A 17,359-nucleotide genomic window follows, 5' to 3' on the forward strand; every position below is an offset into this window, starting at 1 on the left:
CTGTGCCTAGGAGATGCTCAACAGTTTTTTATGAAAGATAGTAAGAAGAAAAGAAGGGAAGAATGGTGATGAAATTTTGTATGAATGGGGACCCTGAATTTATGGGTCATTTGAAGATGTTACCTTCATGTGGTTTAGACTAGAATCCAGGAGTAGGGGTGTTGTGCCACCTGGATGGTTAATAGAGTAGATAGCTGGAGTTGAGAGAAAATCCTGTGAGCTAATTTGTAATTTTGAAGTCAGTGAAGATAAGAGGTTCACTTGCAGATGAGGAGAAGAGTAAGTGTCTGACCCTGACAGTTTTAGGTTACCTAACATAAAGAGGAAAATCCCCACCGGTAGAGTGAAGCCTCAGTCATTCACTGGGCATGTTATTGAGTGTTAGAGTTGAGCATGTGGACCTGGAATTTATTGAAAGGAGCAGTTAAAGGAGGAGAGGGTTCAAGAACCAAAGGGCAAAATAAAGCATGTCTGGGAAGGGATTCAGAGTGCCCAGAGTAATTCTGCTCCAGTTTCTATTCCATCTCTGCTGTGAAAATTTTATCCTATTGTTGATTCCTCTCTCTCTTTATTGTCTAGCTTGAAGAACTAGTAGCTGGAAACCTAGGTCTCATCTCCATGACGAACTCCTCTCCTTAAAAGTGTCTCTGTGTTGAATACAGTTACCTTTTTCTCTAACTGATAAAATCTTTCTTTTTCTTCAGGGGCTCATTTTATTAATATCACCTGTAATTTCTAATGTAGAATCCATCATTCCTTCCTGTATATATATATTACAGGTTATATGAAATAGTATAAAACTTACCATATATTATATATCCAGCTGAATAGTTATGTTTCCCCGGGCAGCCAATAAATTCTTTAGTTTCATATTTATCTTTGTATGTATCTATGTGTATATGTATGTATATCTATCCAGGCTCTGGGTTTATCTCTAGTATCTAGCATTCAATAATGAATTGAATGAATAATGAATTGAATGAAAAAAACTTCTATAGTTTCATCCCTTGTGCCTTTCCTTTTTCCAGAAGTGGTCATGACTTTTAAAATTCCTTCCACGGGGGTGGGGTGTGGGTAGTGGTGGTGGGGGGCTGGATGTTGGGGAGAGAAGGAGAGAGGGAGAAAGGGAGAGAGAGAGAGGGAGAGAGAGGGGTGGGGGAGAGGGCGAGAGGAGAGGGAGGGAAAAAGATTCCTTATCTCTGCACAAAAATATAATTTATCTTAAACTTCCTTTGTCTTTACCCAGGTCATTTATTACTAGACAGGTGTCATACAGAGTGGTTTACTATTCAGGCTCTGAAACTAGCCCTGGTTTGCATTCCTGGCCATGTTAATTACAAGTTCTGTGTCATATAAAAGCCCTTATAACCCTTCTAAGCCTGAGTTTTTTCATCTATAAAATGAGAATTATCATTGGTTCATGAGTTGTGAATGCTGAGTTCATGCATGGTAAATACTTAGCACAAGGCTGGGCTTAACAGTCTGCTCAATAAATTGTAGCTTTTTCCAACATTTTAAAAACCATATTAAAGTGAATTATATTTATTAAAGAAGCAGAAAGAAAATTTTTAAAGAAGCAGGTATTGATAAATATTAGCATAACAATAAATTTAATTTCAGCATTATCTTCTGTATAGCAACTTCTAAAAATATGGAGATATATCCAGTAAACTTCGGATTTTGCTAAGAGGAGTGCTTTTTACATTTTTCAGTTTGTAAGGATCTCTGGTAAGCTTACTAATATTTATTTTACAAAATTAAGTTAATCCAAACGAAGCAAAAATATTTCCAGTTTCGAACTTTGAACCTGAATGAATAAGCTTTAATGTAAGGCTCATTTTCAAAAAGTTCTTATTACACAAAGTTGCCAACCTAATTTACGAAAGAAAAAGAACCAAAGCTTACCTTGGTTAACAAGTTGTATTTACTATTTTCTTTAGTATCTAAAAAGTAAAATATGTTGTAAGATTTGTTAAAAATAATTCTTTACATAGCTTTCGGAAGGTTAGTGGCAAACACGATTTACAATTAAAAGATATCATTTTCGAACTAAAATCAGTTCATAGTCTTTATGGAATTTACAGAAGCAAGCTTAGATTCAGTTTAAATATTTGAAGCAGTTTCCACATTAAAGCATTTCCAAGAAATAGAAAATTGAGAAGCTTAAATAAAGCACCAGCTGTCACCATGTCACCAAATTAACACTGCTTCCTCACTGGTCCCCATCACATGATGGAGAACAGCAGGAGAGAGGGAAGCAACATTTATAGTAAGAAACAGAACTCTGAAATTACATTTGCTTAGGGGATCCCCCAAAGGCATCTTGGTCAGGTTAATATATTTCTGAGGAGCAGAAATAGATTATAATAGTTAAGGCTCAATCAAGATCATGCATTCATAATAAAATACAATTACTGATATTTAAGTGATATGGAATGTCATACAACATATTTAAAGCTTTTCATTAAGTCATCAGTATACATATTTTCCTTCTGAATCCTTTAGGGCTTTGTAGGCACACTGAAATCAATCATCACACAAATAGAATAAATATCTGAATCTCAAACTACAGGGATGCAAGCGACTGCATTTTATGATTACATCAAAACAACAATTTGTGCCTATCTTACTAGTGGAAATTAATGCTTAGGATTTTAAAGTTTTTCAAACATAAAACATTTTACATAGTAATTATGTATGTGATGAAATAAACACAAAACAGAAAACTTGGAAAGATAAATGTGAAAGTGGAAACTAAGTTGCATACACGGATGTTATAAAACACCACGAACAGCAAACTCACACTTTGATCTCCTAGTTCAGAGTCCACAGTTTTAGTTATCATTTTCTTTCTGAAAGTTATAAAAATCCATGAAGTGCAGTGAAAAGTACTACAAAGTGGCCACAGTTTCCCAACGAGAAATGAGAAAACTTAGAAAATGTAGGCTATAGCTGTAGCTCCCTTTATGCTGATTGTTCTAGGAACTCATTCTCTTAAAGAGAGAATGGTCCTTAGCTGGAACTAGCCAAAAAGATGAGAAAACAGGAATCCAAGAACAATGAAACAACATTAATTCACAAACCAAAAATAAATAAAACCAAAACAATCAAAAACAAAACCTAGGCTCTAATCAATCTTTTTCAAAAGTGGTTTGAATCAGCCCAAGAGTCTCTTTGATTAATCTCAGAGACACTTTCTAAGAACTGCCTTTCCTCTTCCCCTGATTGGCATCGGCCTAGGCAAGTTTATGATTTAATGGGCTGTAGCATTGTGCTATTTTTTAAAATACCATCCCACTTTAAGAAAGTACTTGTTTATTTGTAATTAAGTCCCATTAGTAGTGACTTGAATCCCATCAAGTTAAAGTAGACATAAAATGTATAAGTAAGCTCCTTTGGCTACTAATTTCTGCTACTGCCTCCCCCAACCCTCCAGAAGAAGCACACTCCATATAAGCCATATAGAGAAAACAAGTAATGGATTATTAAACAACAGTTTTAACCCCATTTAACTCTGCAGTAATATCAAGGGGTTGTCTTGGTCAGACTGAATATACAGGGGTAAAAGTGAATTGGATGTGGGATCTTGTGAGCACAAGCTTATCTTCCATGGGTTGTAAACAATTGATTTTTAAGTGAAATCTTTAGTTTCTCTGATCTTTGCGTTTATTTCTGATCTAAACTTTTAACATTTGGGGAATATGTAAAGAAGGTGAAAAGGTAGTGAGTGGGATTAGATCTGGCTTTAAATAGTTGACTTTCCTTCAGTTTTGTCAAAATATGAACCTTCTTTGATAGCCTGAACTTCCACGTCTCCATCTATCATATGAATATCTGATGTTTTCTTGTCATTTTGCCTCAAACGGTAACTTTTATAAGCACGCTGAATGATGGTTGCTGAGACTGCCTCTTGTTTTCGTTTCAGAGTAGTTGTAATTGGCTCATATGTGATCTTAAAAGGGTTGGCTAACATAAATCCAGATTCCATCTCTGAAAGAACTTTCTCCATGCTTACATCTTGACTCATAACTCGCTTTGTTAAAGCGAGTAGGATGTCAAGGCAATGAACTCTGTCCCCGACAGCCATGGGAAGATCCATGGCAACGATCTGGCCCTTGTTTGGTTTTGCCATGAAAAGAGGAGGATGAAGAGCAGCTGCAAAGTCTGAAAGCTTGCTAGAGTCTATATACTGGGTTCTATCAGGATCAAACCTCTTCCATACCTGAAAAAATTTCCTAAAATCATCTTCACTCAATGTCTTGGCTTTTTTCTTAGAAGCAATATTTAAAAACTCCATGACAACAACAATGTACATGTTTACAATGATCAGCCATGATATGAGGATGTAACTGACAAAATAAACAATCCCAACAAAGGGGTTACCACAGTCTCCTCTAACCTGAGTCCCAGGGTTAATTTTATCAGGATCACAGTCAGACCATTTACTGTTGAAAATTGCATTGAGCATCCCATCCCAACCAGCAAATATTGTAACTTGGAAAAGACAGAGCATACTGCTGCCAAAGGTTTCAAAGTTGGACACATCATTAATTCCAGCTTCCTTTTTAACATAGGCAAAATTGTACATTCCAAAGATGGCGTAGACGAACATGATCAGGAAGATGAGGAGACTGATGTTCAACAATGCGGGGAGGGACAGCACCAAAGGAAGCAACAAATCATGGAACACCTTTGGTCCTTTCTCAGGACGCAGGATGTGGATGATCCGTGAGAGAAGTATCAGTTGCACAAGGGAAGGAGGTACAAGGTAATATCCCACCATCAGAGGCAGAAATAGTCCTTGGTGTAGGAAAAGATAAAGCAGGCAATACAATTATTTAGAGGAATATAAATTATTTTACATTTCTTTGGTTTTCTTCTATATGTTAAGGTAATTAATCCTTCCCGTATAACATTTAGCACATATTGAAAGTCTGGGTTAGCCAAATACTAATTGTGGCAATGCTCAGAGTGTCTAACAAAATTTGGAAGAGAATTATTTCTACCATCATTTTCAGAGTATTACAGATCAAGCACTTCTGGAGTCACAGATGGCATGAATTCATAACATAGGACAGTAGTCATATTTTTTTTCCTGATTGCAGTTAGATCAAGAAATTTAATTCAACCCAACCTTTATTGGATACCTCATAAAGGTGTCAAGAAAATATGCGGAGATGAGTGACATGACTCCTATCCTCAAAGACCCTATAATCTAGGGAGTAGCGGTAGATATTTAAACTAACTATAATGCGAGGCAGAAAGACCTAGTGGATAAACACAGTTTAAAAAATATTTTGTATTCAGTGATCACAGATTATAATTTGATTTATTGACTTCATAAATAGTATCTGGGACCTTAGGAGCTTTAAATGTGAATTGAATAAATGAGTCTTCGCCAAGAACTTTTCTTTCTGGCAATGGTGGGAGGATGACGGCACTATGAGAGGGAGATATATAACTATAGAGCAAGGTGAAATTATAATTACCATAAAAAACATAAGGGATGCTCTCTGAAAGTACTGGAGAGGGTGTGGTTCATTCTGAGTTGAGAAGGTGGAGAAGGGGAAAATCCCATGAAACTTCTAAATGAGATGGTATGTTTGCTGAATCTGGAAGGATCATGTCTCACATTTCTGTTAATTTGGTCACTGTCAATGATGGCATTCTCTCTGACGTTCTATCTTACATATACCCTCATTTCCACAGTGCTTTAGTGAACTTTCTACTCTGACTCAAATTTTCATTTCTCCTCAATCTCTCAAACCCTTCCATTATGCAGGAGGTTTCCCTACTTAATTATAAACACATTTTTACTTCTTCATCACTAAATTTTCTTCACTTCCTTTCTTATCTAAAATCTGACTCTATCTTGAGGACACTATTTCCCTTGCAACACTCTCAAGCACAGATAACTCACTCTTTCCCATTCCACATTTCTCAGGGTAGAAAGATGGAACAAACAAGCATCTTTCCCTCTTTCCAATGTGATTTTCAGATACTTTTCCTTCACATTAATTTTATAAACAAAAAAGAAATTTTTGAGTTTGTGGACCATGACATTCAACTATACCATCTCCTACCATTCCTTGGGTCTATGATCTATTCATTCTCCTTCACTCATATTCATTGGAGACTTTGGTACATGGCTCACTGTCACCCTTTCCACCCCAGCACCTACCATCAACAACCCATTGAAAGGCTAGCCCTCCAGTATTTGGCTTTCTTAAATTTTAATAATCTCCATCATTTTACTGTAGACACACCCATCTATGGCCACATTCTGCACCCAGGATACCTGACTTTCTGAGATCTCAAATTCAAACATCTTTATCTCGGACTGCAATTTCCTCTCCTTCTAGATGTCTGATTCAGTAACTCTCATTTCAGTCTCATGGGGCTCTTTAATTCTGTTTTCCTCTGTTTTCTTCCTATCAGCCCTTTCCTGACTTTACATACTTTTCTAGCAAGCTTCTTGTACTTGTCTATCAATATTAGCTGCACTGCCTCTACTACCAGCTGATGAATGAATTTTCTGGGAGCACAACTGAGCAGTTTATCTACATTTTTCACTACTGACTGCATAGAATAGTACTTGACAATAACATTAAATATTGTTTCTACTCTTATGGAGATAACATTATAGTATGTGTCTTATGGGAGGCAGACAATAAACAAACTTTTCTCTGCCTAAAACACTTTTATCTTAGATTCTTGGCTACCTCCTTATCCAATGGGTCTCTATTTAGATTTTTGCTTCTTACGTGAAGTTTTCTCTGATCTCTACTTACTGATTAGGTGCTCCTTGCTCTGTTGTGCTGTTGTGGCACCCCATGCTTCTTCCCTTATCATAACCTTAATAGCACAACATTAACATGTACTGTTTAATTATCTGCATCCCTTGATAGATTATAAACTATGTATATACAGGAATTATGCCTACTTTGTTTGTAACTGAATTCTTTGCACACAGCATAACATATATTCAAAAAGAGGGTAATCAAGTATATTTGTTAAATAAAGGACTGGGATCTCCAGAGTAAGAGAAAACTTGTAACAAATTCATTAAACCCTAAAACTCTAGTGTTGTGAAAGTAGCAAACAGTTTTAGAGATTAGAGGAAAGGGAACAATAGTGAGTTTGAAAGGTTATATCATGCTAAGACATAAAGGTCCTTCTAGTGTCATCTTAGAAAAATAATGTATGTGATATACTGAAGGGGTAATTAAGCATTTATCTGGTGGTCTGTGAAGTAAAGGCTATGTATTAATTCAGAAAGTATTTTTAATATCTTATATCTGTCAGGCATGTGTACATGTATGAATGTAAAAATGTAAGGCATTCCTGCTGGAAATAAAAAGGATCCCTACCTGTTTTGCTTATTAAGAGACTATATCTCAGGAGATATTTACTCTAAGAGCTTGCCTGAATTAATATTATTACAAATGAAAATTTGACTAAACAAAATCTTACCTGTCATAGAGAAAACAACCACCATAAAATCAAAAAGGTTCCATCCATTGGTGAAATAGTTACAATGGAAAACGATGAGCTTTAGTACACATTCTCCAGTGTACAGTGTAACAAAAACTGAGTTAATCCAGTAGACAGCAATGTCAATTTTGGGGTTCTGTTCATCACTTTGTATCATAATGGTTATTGCTTGGAAAAATATAAGAACCATGATGATGACATTAAAAACTTGATTTGTTACCAAGTCAAAGACAAATCCTTGGAACTTGTTCTGTGTGTAAAGAAAAAAGGTGTAATATTTTTATTAATAAGATATTTATACAGACATATTGTCTTTAGATTTACAGCTTCCCTCCCAGCATAAATAGGAAAATAACTGAAGACTAAGTTTTTACCAAGCAATAACTATAGCACAGAATAAAAGCAAACAGAAAGACCATCAAAAGCTCTTTCAAAGACTATATTTTAAAAATTTTGTCAAAAGCATTTGTTGTTAAGAATTTTAAAAACACATCTTCATTTGTAAGAGAGAATATATAAAGGAAACTTTTTCAGAACTTAAAAAAAAAATCTAGATATTTCCTTACTCCTGGGCGAGGTACTGGTTTTTGAGAGACTTCACACATCAGCTTCTTCAGTGCATGGTATTGTTTCTTCTGTTTTACTGTTATAAAGATATTTGAGCCTCCCAGGTAAATAAAGGAAAGAAAAAGATATTAAAATCATATTTAATCCAAATTTCATCTTACATTTATATGCATTTTCGAAAGCTTGGCAATTATTGATTTAATCCTTTAAAAAAGGCTTAACTGCAATGAACTAAATCATGTTTAAACATGTCTGACCTTCTGCACAAAAATTCATACAAAACACAGAGTATACACTGGAAATGATTGATAATTATCTTTTGATGAACTTTCCTGTGGGTAGTCAACTCTATTTTAACTTTTTAGTTACTGAGGCCCACCTCTTGTTAGAGACAAAGGAGAAACAGCAGAGGATATCTGGAAAGGTGACTAAGAAAAGTTGAACTAAAAAGCTAAAGGTAAAGCTGGTTTGTACCTTTTAATAATCAGGAAAAAATATAATTGGTTATATATGTGTTTTTATATGTTCATACGTTACTTAATTTTCCAAATACTATTAGAAGATACTTTTCACTATTATTCAAAAAGCACCAGTGCTTACCTCTTCATTGAACCTTCTAGGGATTATTCATCTTTGTGTTTCTAGTGCTAATTTCAGTATCTTATACAGAATATGCAAAGTGAATAAGAGGTGAACATTTAATGTGTTAATCTAGGAATTAGGAATTGTTACTGCCCATGGCAGGACTTGCTCACTTAAAATTGACAGGGGTCATCAGTTTGAAGTCCAGAAGCAAATCCTAGGATATCATCCCATTAGGTTGAAATCCCTAGGAAGATGAAGCATCCAATCCAATGAAGATTTCATTTGACCACTGATCTTTCTAATCCCATCTAATTAGTGCAGACTCAGAGTGGTTTGTTTACCAGATTCTGCATGTGGTTAAACTTTGATGACATGGCCAAAGATGGAATTTCAAGATTAAACTCTTCTTTTCTTTGATTTACCATAAGGCATTCCTACACCTAATAGAAAGTAGGGCCCTGAGGTTAAAATAAGTGAACTTATATGACTTTTGAGACATTTGTATTAATAGAAGCCCTGAAGGGAGTCTTTGTGTGGAGATGGCACCAAACATGGGTTGTTCAATTCTGCCTCCGAATTCTCTCTTATTTGTTTCGAGCACTCCTATTTAGGTCATGTAGTTAGGATTTATGACTCTACTTCTAGCAGAAAAAGCTATTTCTACCGACAAAGATGTCTCTGCTGGTTATGACTCTGAAAGCTTTGAGTATATCAGAGAGTAAAAAAGTGTGGTTTATTTTTCTTGAACATCTTCAGATATTTGTGCAGATGCATAACAATGTTATTTTTCAGCATGTCATTATTTACAAACCCATATAGAGAAACATTTGTAATTTTTAACTTTTAATCTTGTCTGTGCTTATTTAAATATAGAAAACAATGTAAAAGTGAACATTTCAGCAATATCCATCAATCTGCAGGAACATCAATCATTTTTTTAAAGATAAGTACCAAATAAAAACAATATTAAGCTGGATCCAAAACCAATTATTTGAAGCAGGACATTTTTTTCCCCTCGGACATTGATGAACAAAGAATATTTATACTTATCTTTACTTTATGTTTGTTGAAATTAGCAATAATAGCACCAATCAACATACTCAGAGGAAGAAATAATCCAATGATAATGAAGTCAATAAAGTAACAACACATGTAGATGTTGTCTTCAAAATTAGGCTGCATATCTACCTAAAAGTTAAGTTAAAAAATAAGCGAAATAAGGCAGAACATAGAGGACTTTTAGGGCAGTGAAAATACTCTGTATGATATTATAACGAAGGGTATATGTTATTATACATTTGTCCAAACCCATAGAATGTACAACACTGAGTGAACCCTATGAACTATGAACATTGGGTGATTATGATGTGTCAATGTAGGTTCGTCTTTGGTAAAAAATGCAGCACTGTGGTGAGGAACGTCAATAACGGAGAGGTGTGCATGTGTGAGAGCAGGGGTATATGGGAAATCTCTGTACCTCCCTCTCAATTTTGCTGTAGATCTAAAATTTCTCTGAAAAAATTGTTTTTAAAAATAAAATAAAAAGTGAGAAAATAAGCAAAATATTTATACTGACCTTTTAAGACTTAGAAAATAATTTATGACAAAAAAAATACAACAGTGATACTTGAGGCAGTATTTCCTCCTTGGTCTTTGGTGAAGAGATATCATGGCTTTTATTTGAATTTTAAAGTTTATTGCATTGGCTTAATCATTGTTATGATAATCCTTCAAATGGGTCTGTTTGGCCTCAACCATTGTATATAATCCTGGAAGGAGTTCATTGTTCATGAAATATTCAATCTGAAATGTATTTAATTTCTATCTAGCATAAGCATTTGCTTTTACCATGTTAATTACTCAATTATTGCTTGTGTCCTGTCCTTGAATTGCAAAAATGACTTTGTGTGAACCTTAACAGTGGCTCTAGGATTATATTGTACTTACACCAATAGAATCAACTGCTGAATTCATAATAGTGATCCATCCATTAAATGTGGCCTGTAAAAATGGCATGTATTTAATTTTTATGGAAATCTTATGCTTTGTGGCAAATAGAAATTAAAACTCAATCTGTTATTGATACAGTAAAGCATTTGATTAGTAAGGCTGACCACACTTCAATATACTGTGTAATTGAGATCTTTACCACTTTCATTTTTACATTTATACTGTCTATTAACAACTATTTAAAACTACTTAGCTTAATTGTAGTTAATAACTTAAAATATTTTAAGATAGTATTAATAAAAAGAGAGAGAGAGAGCACTGGTTAGATAGATAGATAAATGGTAAATAAATACACGCTGCCCAAGTGTCATAGTTAGTTGTAACTGCTGTATGTGTGCTTTACTATGACAGAGGTAAGACAGGAATTATTCACCACCTTATATCTGCTAGATATTGGGGGACCAAGTAGCCATTCCTCAAAGCACTAAGTAGAAACAAAATAGCAGTAATCTGAGTTAGATCAAAAATTGTGAACCTATTATCTCATCAGTGGTGGAGGAAATAGCTTTGGCCAGTACCTGTCATTTCCTCCGTTAGTCCTACCTTTACTTCCACTTCCTTCTCCCAACAGAGCAAGGACTTTTGTCTTTCTAAATGAGCTTAGTATAGTATGTCCCATAACATGTATCTACTAACTAATAATTGCTAAAATAATTTAAAACCAACTTTATTAAGCACCCACATTTTGTCCTTTATGTTCACATACAATATGAATGAACATGTAATTCACAAATTCAAACATGTACTTACTACTTGAAGCAGTGAAAGGAAACTGATTCCAACATTATCAAAGTTCAGTTTTGCATTCTCCCATGCCATGGATTCATTAAACACAAGGCTTTCACATTGACTTCTATTCATGACTTCAGATATAGGAAACCTTTCTCCACTTGTTGGGTCAATGCATTCATAGAATGTGCCAGCAAATAAGTGTACTCCTATGATGCTAAAAGCCAGCCAGATCATAAGGCAGACCAGTAACACATTCCATGTGGGTAAAGTTGTTTTTACCAAAGCTCTCACTACCACCTGGCATATAAAAAACAAACATGTAAACTTTAGGTAAGAAATGTGAAAGTGTTTTAATTAAATTGGAAATATTTATTAATGTAATGTCATATTGAAATAACAACAAAAAAGACCATCTTTAAAGATTTAATAGATCACATCTGGTATTTGAATAACCTAAAAAACAAATTTCAATTAAAAATATATATTAAAGGCCATGAGCCTGTGCTCTAGTGTCAGCCTCAGTGCACCCCAAGTTACCTCACCACCCACACCTGCCCAGACTATCCTGCTGCCTCCTGCCTGAGCAATTTCAGTGCTAATTAGATGATACCAGCCTCAGATTACTGATCTTTCTGGAAAGTTTTAACTGTGGAGGAGAAAGGAAATGTCTTAGCTTTAGAAGATAGGCCTGCCTTGAGGGAGTGGCAGACAGGTTGAGGGGGCTGGATTTCTAAGAATTAGAGAGAGGCTGGAAGAATATAATAGGTCCTGGGGGCTTCTGAACCCCAACCAGGTCAGCCCAGCACAGCTTCACCCAACACGACCCTTGGAAGGGAAGAAGCGAGGTCCTGGTTTATTAAATGTGAGGAGTAAAATGCCTGCAGTAGAACTAAAAAATCAGAGTGGTTGATGAAAGAAAGAGAGAGAGAGAAGAGAAAAGAAAAGAAGAGAAGAGAAGAAACGAAAAGAAAAGAAAAGAAAAGAGAAGAAAAGAAAGAAATGTTCGAGTTTTAACAAGCTGCCACATGATAACCATGTGCTGGTCTTAAGATCACATTTTGAATACAGTGTGGCTGACAGGGTCGTGGTGCTCCGGCTGGGTGTCAGGCCTGAGCATTGAAAGTGGTTCAGGACAATGGATTACCAGAGACCTCCTGGCCCCACATAATATCAGTTGGTGAGATGTCTCCCAAAGATCTCCATCTCAATGCTAAGACCCAGCTCCCCTCAACAACCAGGAAGCTCCACTGCTGGACACCACATGCCAAACAACTAGCAAGACAGAAATACAACCCCACCCATTAGCAGAGAGGCTGCCTAAAATCATAATAAGTTCACAGAAACCCCAAAACACAACAACAGATTTGTTTCTGCCCATCAGAAAGACAAGATCCAGCCTCATCCACCAAAACACAGGCACCAGTTCCCTCCATCAGGAAGCCTACACAATCCACTGAACCAACCTCACCCACTTGGGGTAGACATCAAAAACAACCGGACCTACAAACCTGAACCCTGTGAAAAGGAGACCCCAAACACAGTAAGTTAAGCAAAATGAGAAGACAGAGAAATACTCAGCAGATGAAGGAGCAAAGTAAAAACCCACCAGACAAAACAAATGAAGAGGAAATAGGCAGTCTACCTGAAAAAGAATTCAGAGTAAAGATAGTAAAGATGATCCAAAATCTTGGAAATAGAATAGAGAAAATACATGAAATGTTTAACAAGGACCTAGAAGAACTAAAGAGCAAACAAACAGTGATGAACAACACAATAAATGAAATTACAAATTCTCTAGAAAGAATCAATAGCAGAATCACTGAGACAGAAGAATGGATAAGTAACCTGGAATATAAAATAGTGGAAATAACTACAGAGCAGAATAAAGAAAAAAGAATGAAAAGAATTGAGGACAGTCACAGATACTTCTGGGACAAAATTAAATGCACCAACATTTGAATTATAGGGGTCCTAGAAGAAGAAGAAAAAAAGAAAGGGACTGAGAAAATATTTGAAGAGATTATAGTTGAAAACTTCCCTAATACAGGGAACGAAATTGTCACTCAAGTCCAGGAAGTGCAGAGAGTACCATACAGGATAAATCCAAGGAGAAACATGCCAAGACACATGTTAATCAAATTATCAAAAATTAAATACAGGGCTTCTCTGGTGGTGCAGTGGTTGAGAGTCCACCTGCCGATGCAGGGGACACAGGTTCGTGCCCCGGTCTGGGAAGATCCCACATGCCGTGGAGTGGCTAGGCCCATGAGCCATGGCCGCTGAGCCTGCGCATCTGGAGCCTGTGCTCCGCAACGGGAGAGGCCACAACAGTGAGAGGCCCGCATACCTCAAAAAAACAAAAAACAAAACAAAAAACAAACAAACACACCCAAAACAATTAAGAAAATGGTAATAAGAACATATATGTCAATAATTACCTTAAATGTAAAAGGATTAAATGCTCCAACCAAAAGACATAGGCTGGCTGAACGGATACAAAAACAAGACTTGTACATATGCTGTCTACAAGAGATCCACTTCAGACCTAGGGACACATACAGACTGAAAGTGAGGGGATGGAAAAAGATATTCCATGCAAATGGAAATCAAAAGAAAGCTGAAGTAGTAATTCTCATATCAGACAAAATAGACTTTAAAATAAAGACTATTCCAAGAGACAAAGAAGGACACTACATAATGATTAAGGGTTCAATCCAAGAAGAAGATATAACAATTGTAAATATTTATGCATCCAACATAGGAGCACCTCAATACGCAAGGCAAATGCTAACAGCCATAAAAGGGGAAATCGACAGTAACGCAATCATAGTAGGGGACTATAACACCCCACATTTACCAATGGACAGATCATCCAAAATGAAAATAAGGAAACACAAGCTTTAAATGAGACATTAAACAAGATGGACTTAATTGATATTTATAGGATATTCCATCCAAAAACAACAGAATACACTTTCTTCTCAAGTGCTTATGGAACATTCTCCAGGATAGATCATATCTTGGGTCACAAGTCAAGCCTTGGTAAATTTAAGAAAATTGAAATCGTGTCAAGTATCTTTTCCAACCACAATGCTATGAGACTAGATATCAATTACAGGAAAAAAAATACAGACACATGGAGGCTAAACAATAGAGTACTAAATAACCAAGAGATCAGTGAAGAAATCAAGAGGAAATCAAAAAATACCTATAAACAAATGACAATGAAAACACAACAGCCCAAAACCTATGCGATGCAGCCAAAGCAGTTCTAAGAGGGAAGTTTATAGCAATATAATCCTACTTCAAGAAACAAGAAAAATCTCAAATAAGCAACTTAACCTTACAACTAAAGCAATTAGAGAAAGAAGAATAAAAAACCCCCAAAGTTAGCAGAAGGAAAGAAATCATAAAAATCAGCAGAAATAAATGAAAAAGAAATGAAGGACACAATGGCAAAGATCAATAAAACTTAAACCTGGTTCTTTGAGAAGATAAACAAAATTGATAAACCATTAGCCAGACTCATCAAGAAAAAAGGGAAAAGACTCAAATCAGCAGAATTAGAAATGAAAAAGGACAAGTAACAACAGAAATACAAATGATCATAAGAGATTACTACAAGCAACTATATGTCAATAAAATGAACAACCTGGAAGAAATGGATGAATTCTTAGAAAAGCACAACCTTCCAAGACTCAACCAGGAAGAAATAGAAAATATGAACAGACCAATCACAAGCACTGAAATTGAAACTGTGTTTAAAAATCTTCCAATAACCAAGCCCAGGACCAGACAGTTTCACAGGCAAATTCTATCAAACATTTAGAGAAGAGCTAACAGCTATCCTTCTCAAACTTTTCCAAAATATAGCAGAGGGAGGAACACTCCCAAACTCATTCTATGAGGCCACCATCACCCTGATACCAACACCAGACAAAGGAGTCACACACACACAAAAAACCTACAGGCCAGTATCACTGATGAACATAGATGAAAAACTCCTCAACAAAACACTAGCAAACAGAATCCAACAGCACATTAAAGGGATCATACACCATGATCAAGTGGGGTTTATCCCAGGAATGCAAGGATTCTTCAATATACACAAATCAATCAATGTGACACACGACATTAACAAACTGAAGGAGAAAAACAATATGATAATCTCAATGGATGCAGAAAAAATTTTCGACAAAATTCAACACCCATTTATGATGAAAATCCTCCAGAAAGTAGACATAGAGGGAACTTACCTCAACATAATAAAGGCCATTATATGACCAACCCACAGCAAACATTGTTCACAAAGGTGAAAAACTGGAAGCATTTCTTCTAAGTTCAGGAACAAGACAATGTTGCCCACTCTCACCATTATTATTCAATGTTTTGGAAGGTTTAGCCACACCAATCACAGAAGAAAAAGAAGTAAAAGGAATCCAAATCGGAAAAGAAGAAGCAAAACTGTCACTGTTTGCAGATGACATGATACTATACATAGAGAAAGATGCTACCAGAAAACTTCTAGAGCTAATCAATGAATTTGGTAAAGTAGCAGGATACCAAATTAATGCACAGAAATCTCTTTCATTCCTATACACTAATGATGAAAAATCTGAAAGAGAAATTACAGAAACACTCCCACTTACCATTGCAACAAAAAGATAAAATACCTAGGAATAAACCTACCTAAGGAGACAAAAGACCTGTATGCAGAAAACTATAGATGCCAATGAAAGAAATTAAAGATGGTACAAACAGATGGAGAGATACACTATGTTGTTGGATTGGAAGAATCAAGATTGTGAAAATGACTCCACTACCCAAAGCAATCTACAGATTCACTGCAAACACTATCAAACTACCATTGGCATTTTTCACAGAATGAGAACAAAAAACTTCACAATTTGTATGGAAACAGAAAAGACTCCGAACAGCCAAAGCAATCTTCAGAAAGAAAAATAGAGCTGGAGGAATCAGGCTCCCGGACTTCAGACTATACTACAAAGTTACTGTAATCAAGACAATATTGTACTGGCTCAAAACCAGAAAAATAGATCAATGGGACAGGGTAGAAAGCCCAGAGATAATCCCATGCACATAGGGTCACCTTATCTTTGATAAAGGAGTCAAGAATATACAATGGAGAAAAGACAGCCTCTTCAATAAGTGGTGCTGAGAAAACTGGATAGCTACATGTAAAATAATGAAATTAGAACAGTCCCTAACACCATAAACAAAAATAAACTCAAAATGGATTAAAGACCTAAATGTAAGGCTGGATACTAAAACTCTTAGAGGAAAACATAGGCAGAACACTCTATGAAATAAATCACAGCAAGATCCTTTTTGACCCACCTCCTAGAGAAACGGAAATAAAAACAAAAATAAACAAATGGGACCTAATGAAACAAAGGTTTTTGCACAGCAAAGGAAACCATAAACAAGACAAAAGGCAACCCTCAGAATGGGAGAAAATATTTGCAAGTGAAGCAACTGACAAGGGATTAATCTCCAAAATATACAAGCAGCTCATGCAGCTCAATATCAAAAAAACAAACAACCCAATCCAAAAATGGGCAGAAGATCTAAATAGACATTTCACAAAGAAGGTACACAAATTGCCAACAAACACATGAAAGGATGCTCAACATCACTAATCATGAGAGAAATGCAAATCAAGACTACAATGAGGTATCACCTCACACCAATCAGAATGGCCATCATCAAAAATCTACAAACAATAAAGGCTGGAGAGGGTGTGGAGAAAAGGGCAACATCTTGCATTGTTGGTGGGAATGTAAATTGATACAGCCACTATGGAGGACAGTATGGAGGTTCCTTAAAAAACTAAAAATAGAACTACCATAGGACCCAGCTATCCCACTACTGGGCATATACCCTGAGAAAACCACAATTCAAAAAAGAGTCATGTACTACAATGTTCATTGCAGCACTATTTACAATAGCC

The 17,359-nt window shown here is 35.8% G+C and overlaps 1 protein-coding gene across 1 annotated transcript in view; it reads right to left on the minus strand.

The window, feature by feature from the left end:
- Positions 1–3,745: 3,745 nt before the first annotated feature.
- SCN7A (sodium voltage-gated channel alpha subunit 7) overlaps positions 3,746–17,359 on the minus strand; it is a gene marked incomplete at its 3' end in the record, with an annotated part of 87,850 nt that continues 74,236 nt past the window's right edge. Inside the window, exons 20-25 of the mRNA XM_082841362.1 lie at positions 11,407–11,685; positions 10,594–10,647; positions 9,693–9,834; positions 8,061–8,158; positions 7,474–7,744; positions 3,746–4,800 (exon numbers count right to left, since the gene is read on the minus strand). Of these exons, the coding sequence (XP_082697488.1) occupies positions 3,746–4,800; positions 7,474–7,744; positions 8,061–8,158; positions 9,693–9,834; positions 10,594–10,647; positions 11,407–11,685 (1,899 nt within the window). The remainder of the gene's footprint in view (positions 4,801–7,473; positions 7,745–8,060; positions 8,159–9,692; positions 9,835–10,593; positions 10,648–11,406; positions 11,686–17,359) is intronic.

Source organism: Leucopleurus acutus, assembly GCF_964270905.1.
Source record: "Leucopleurus acutus genome assembly, chromosome: 6".
NCBI classification, from domain to species: domain Eukaryota; kingdom Metazoa; phylum Chordata; class Mammalia; order Artiodactyla; family Delphinidae; genus Leucopleurus; species Leucopleurus acutus.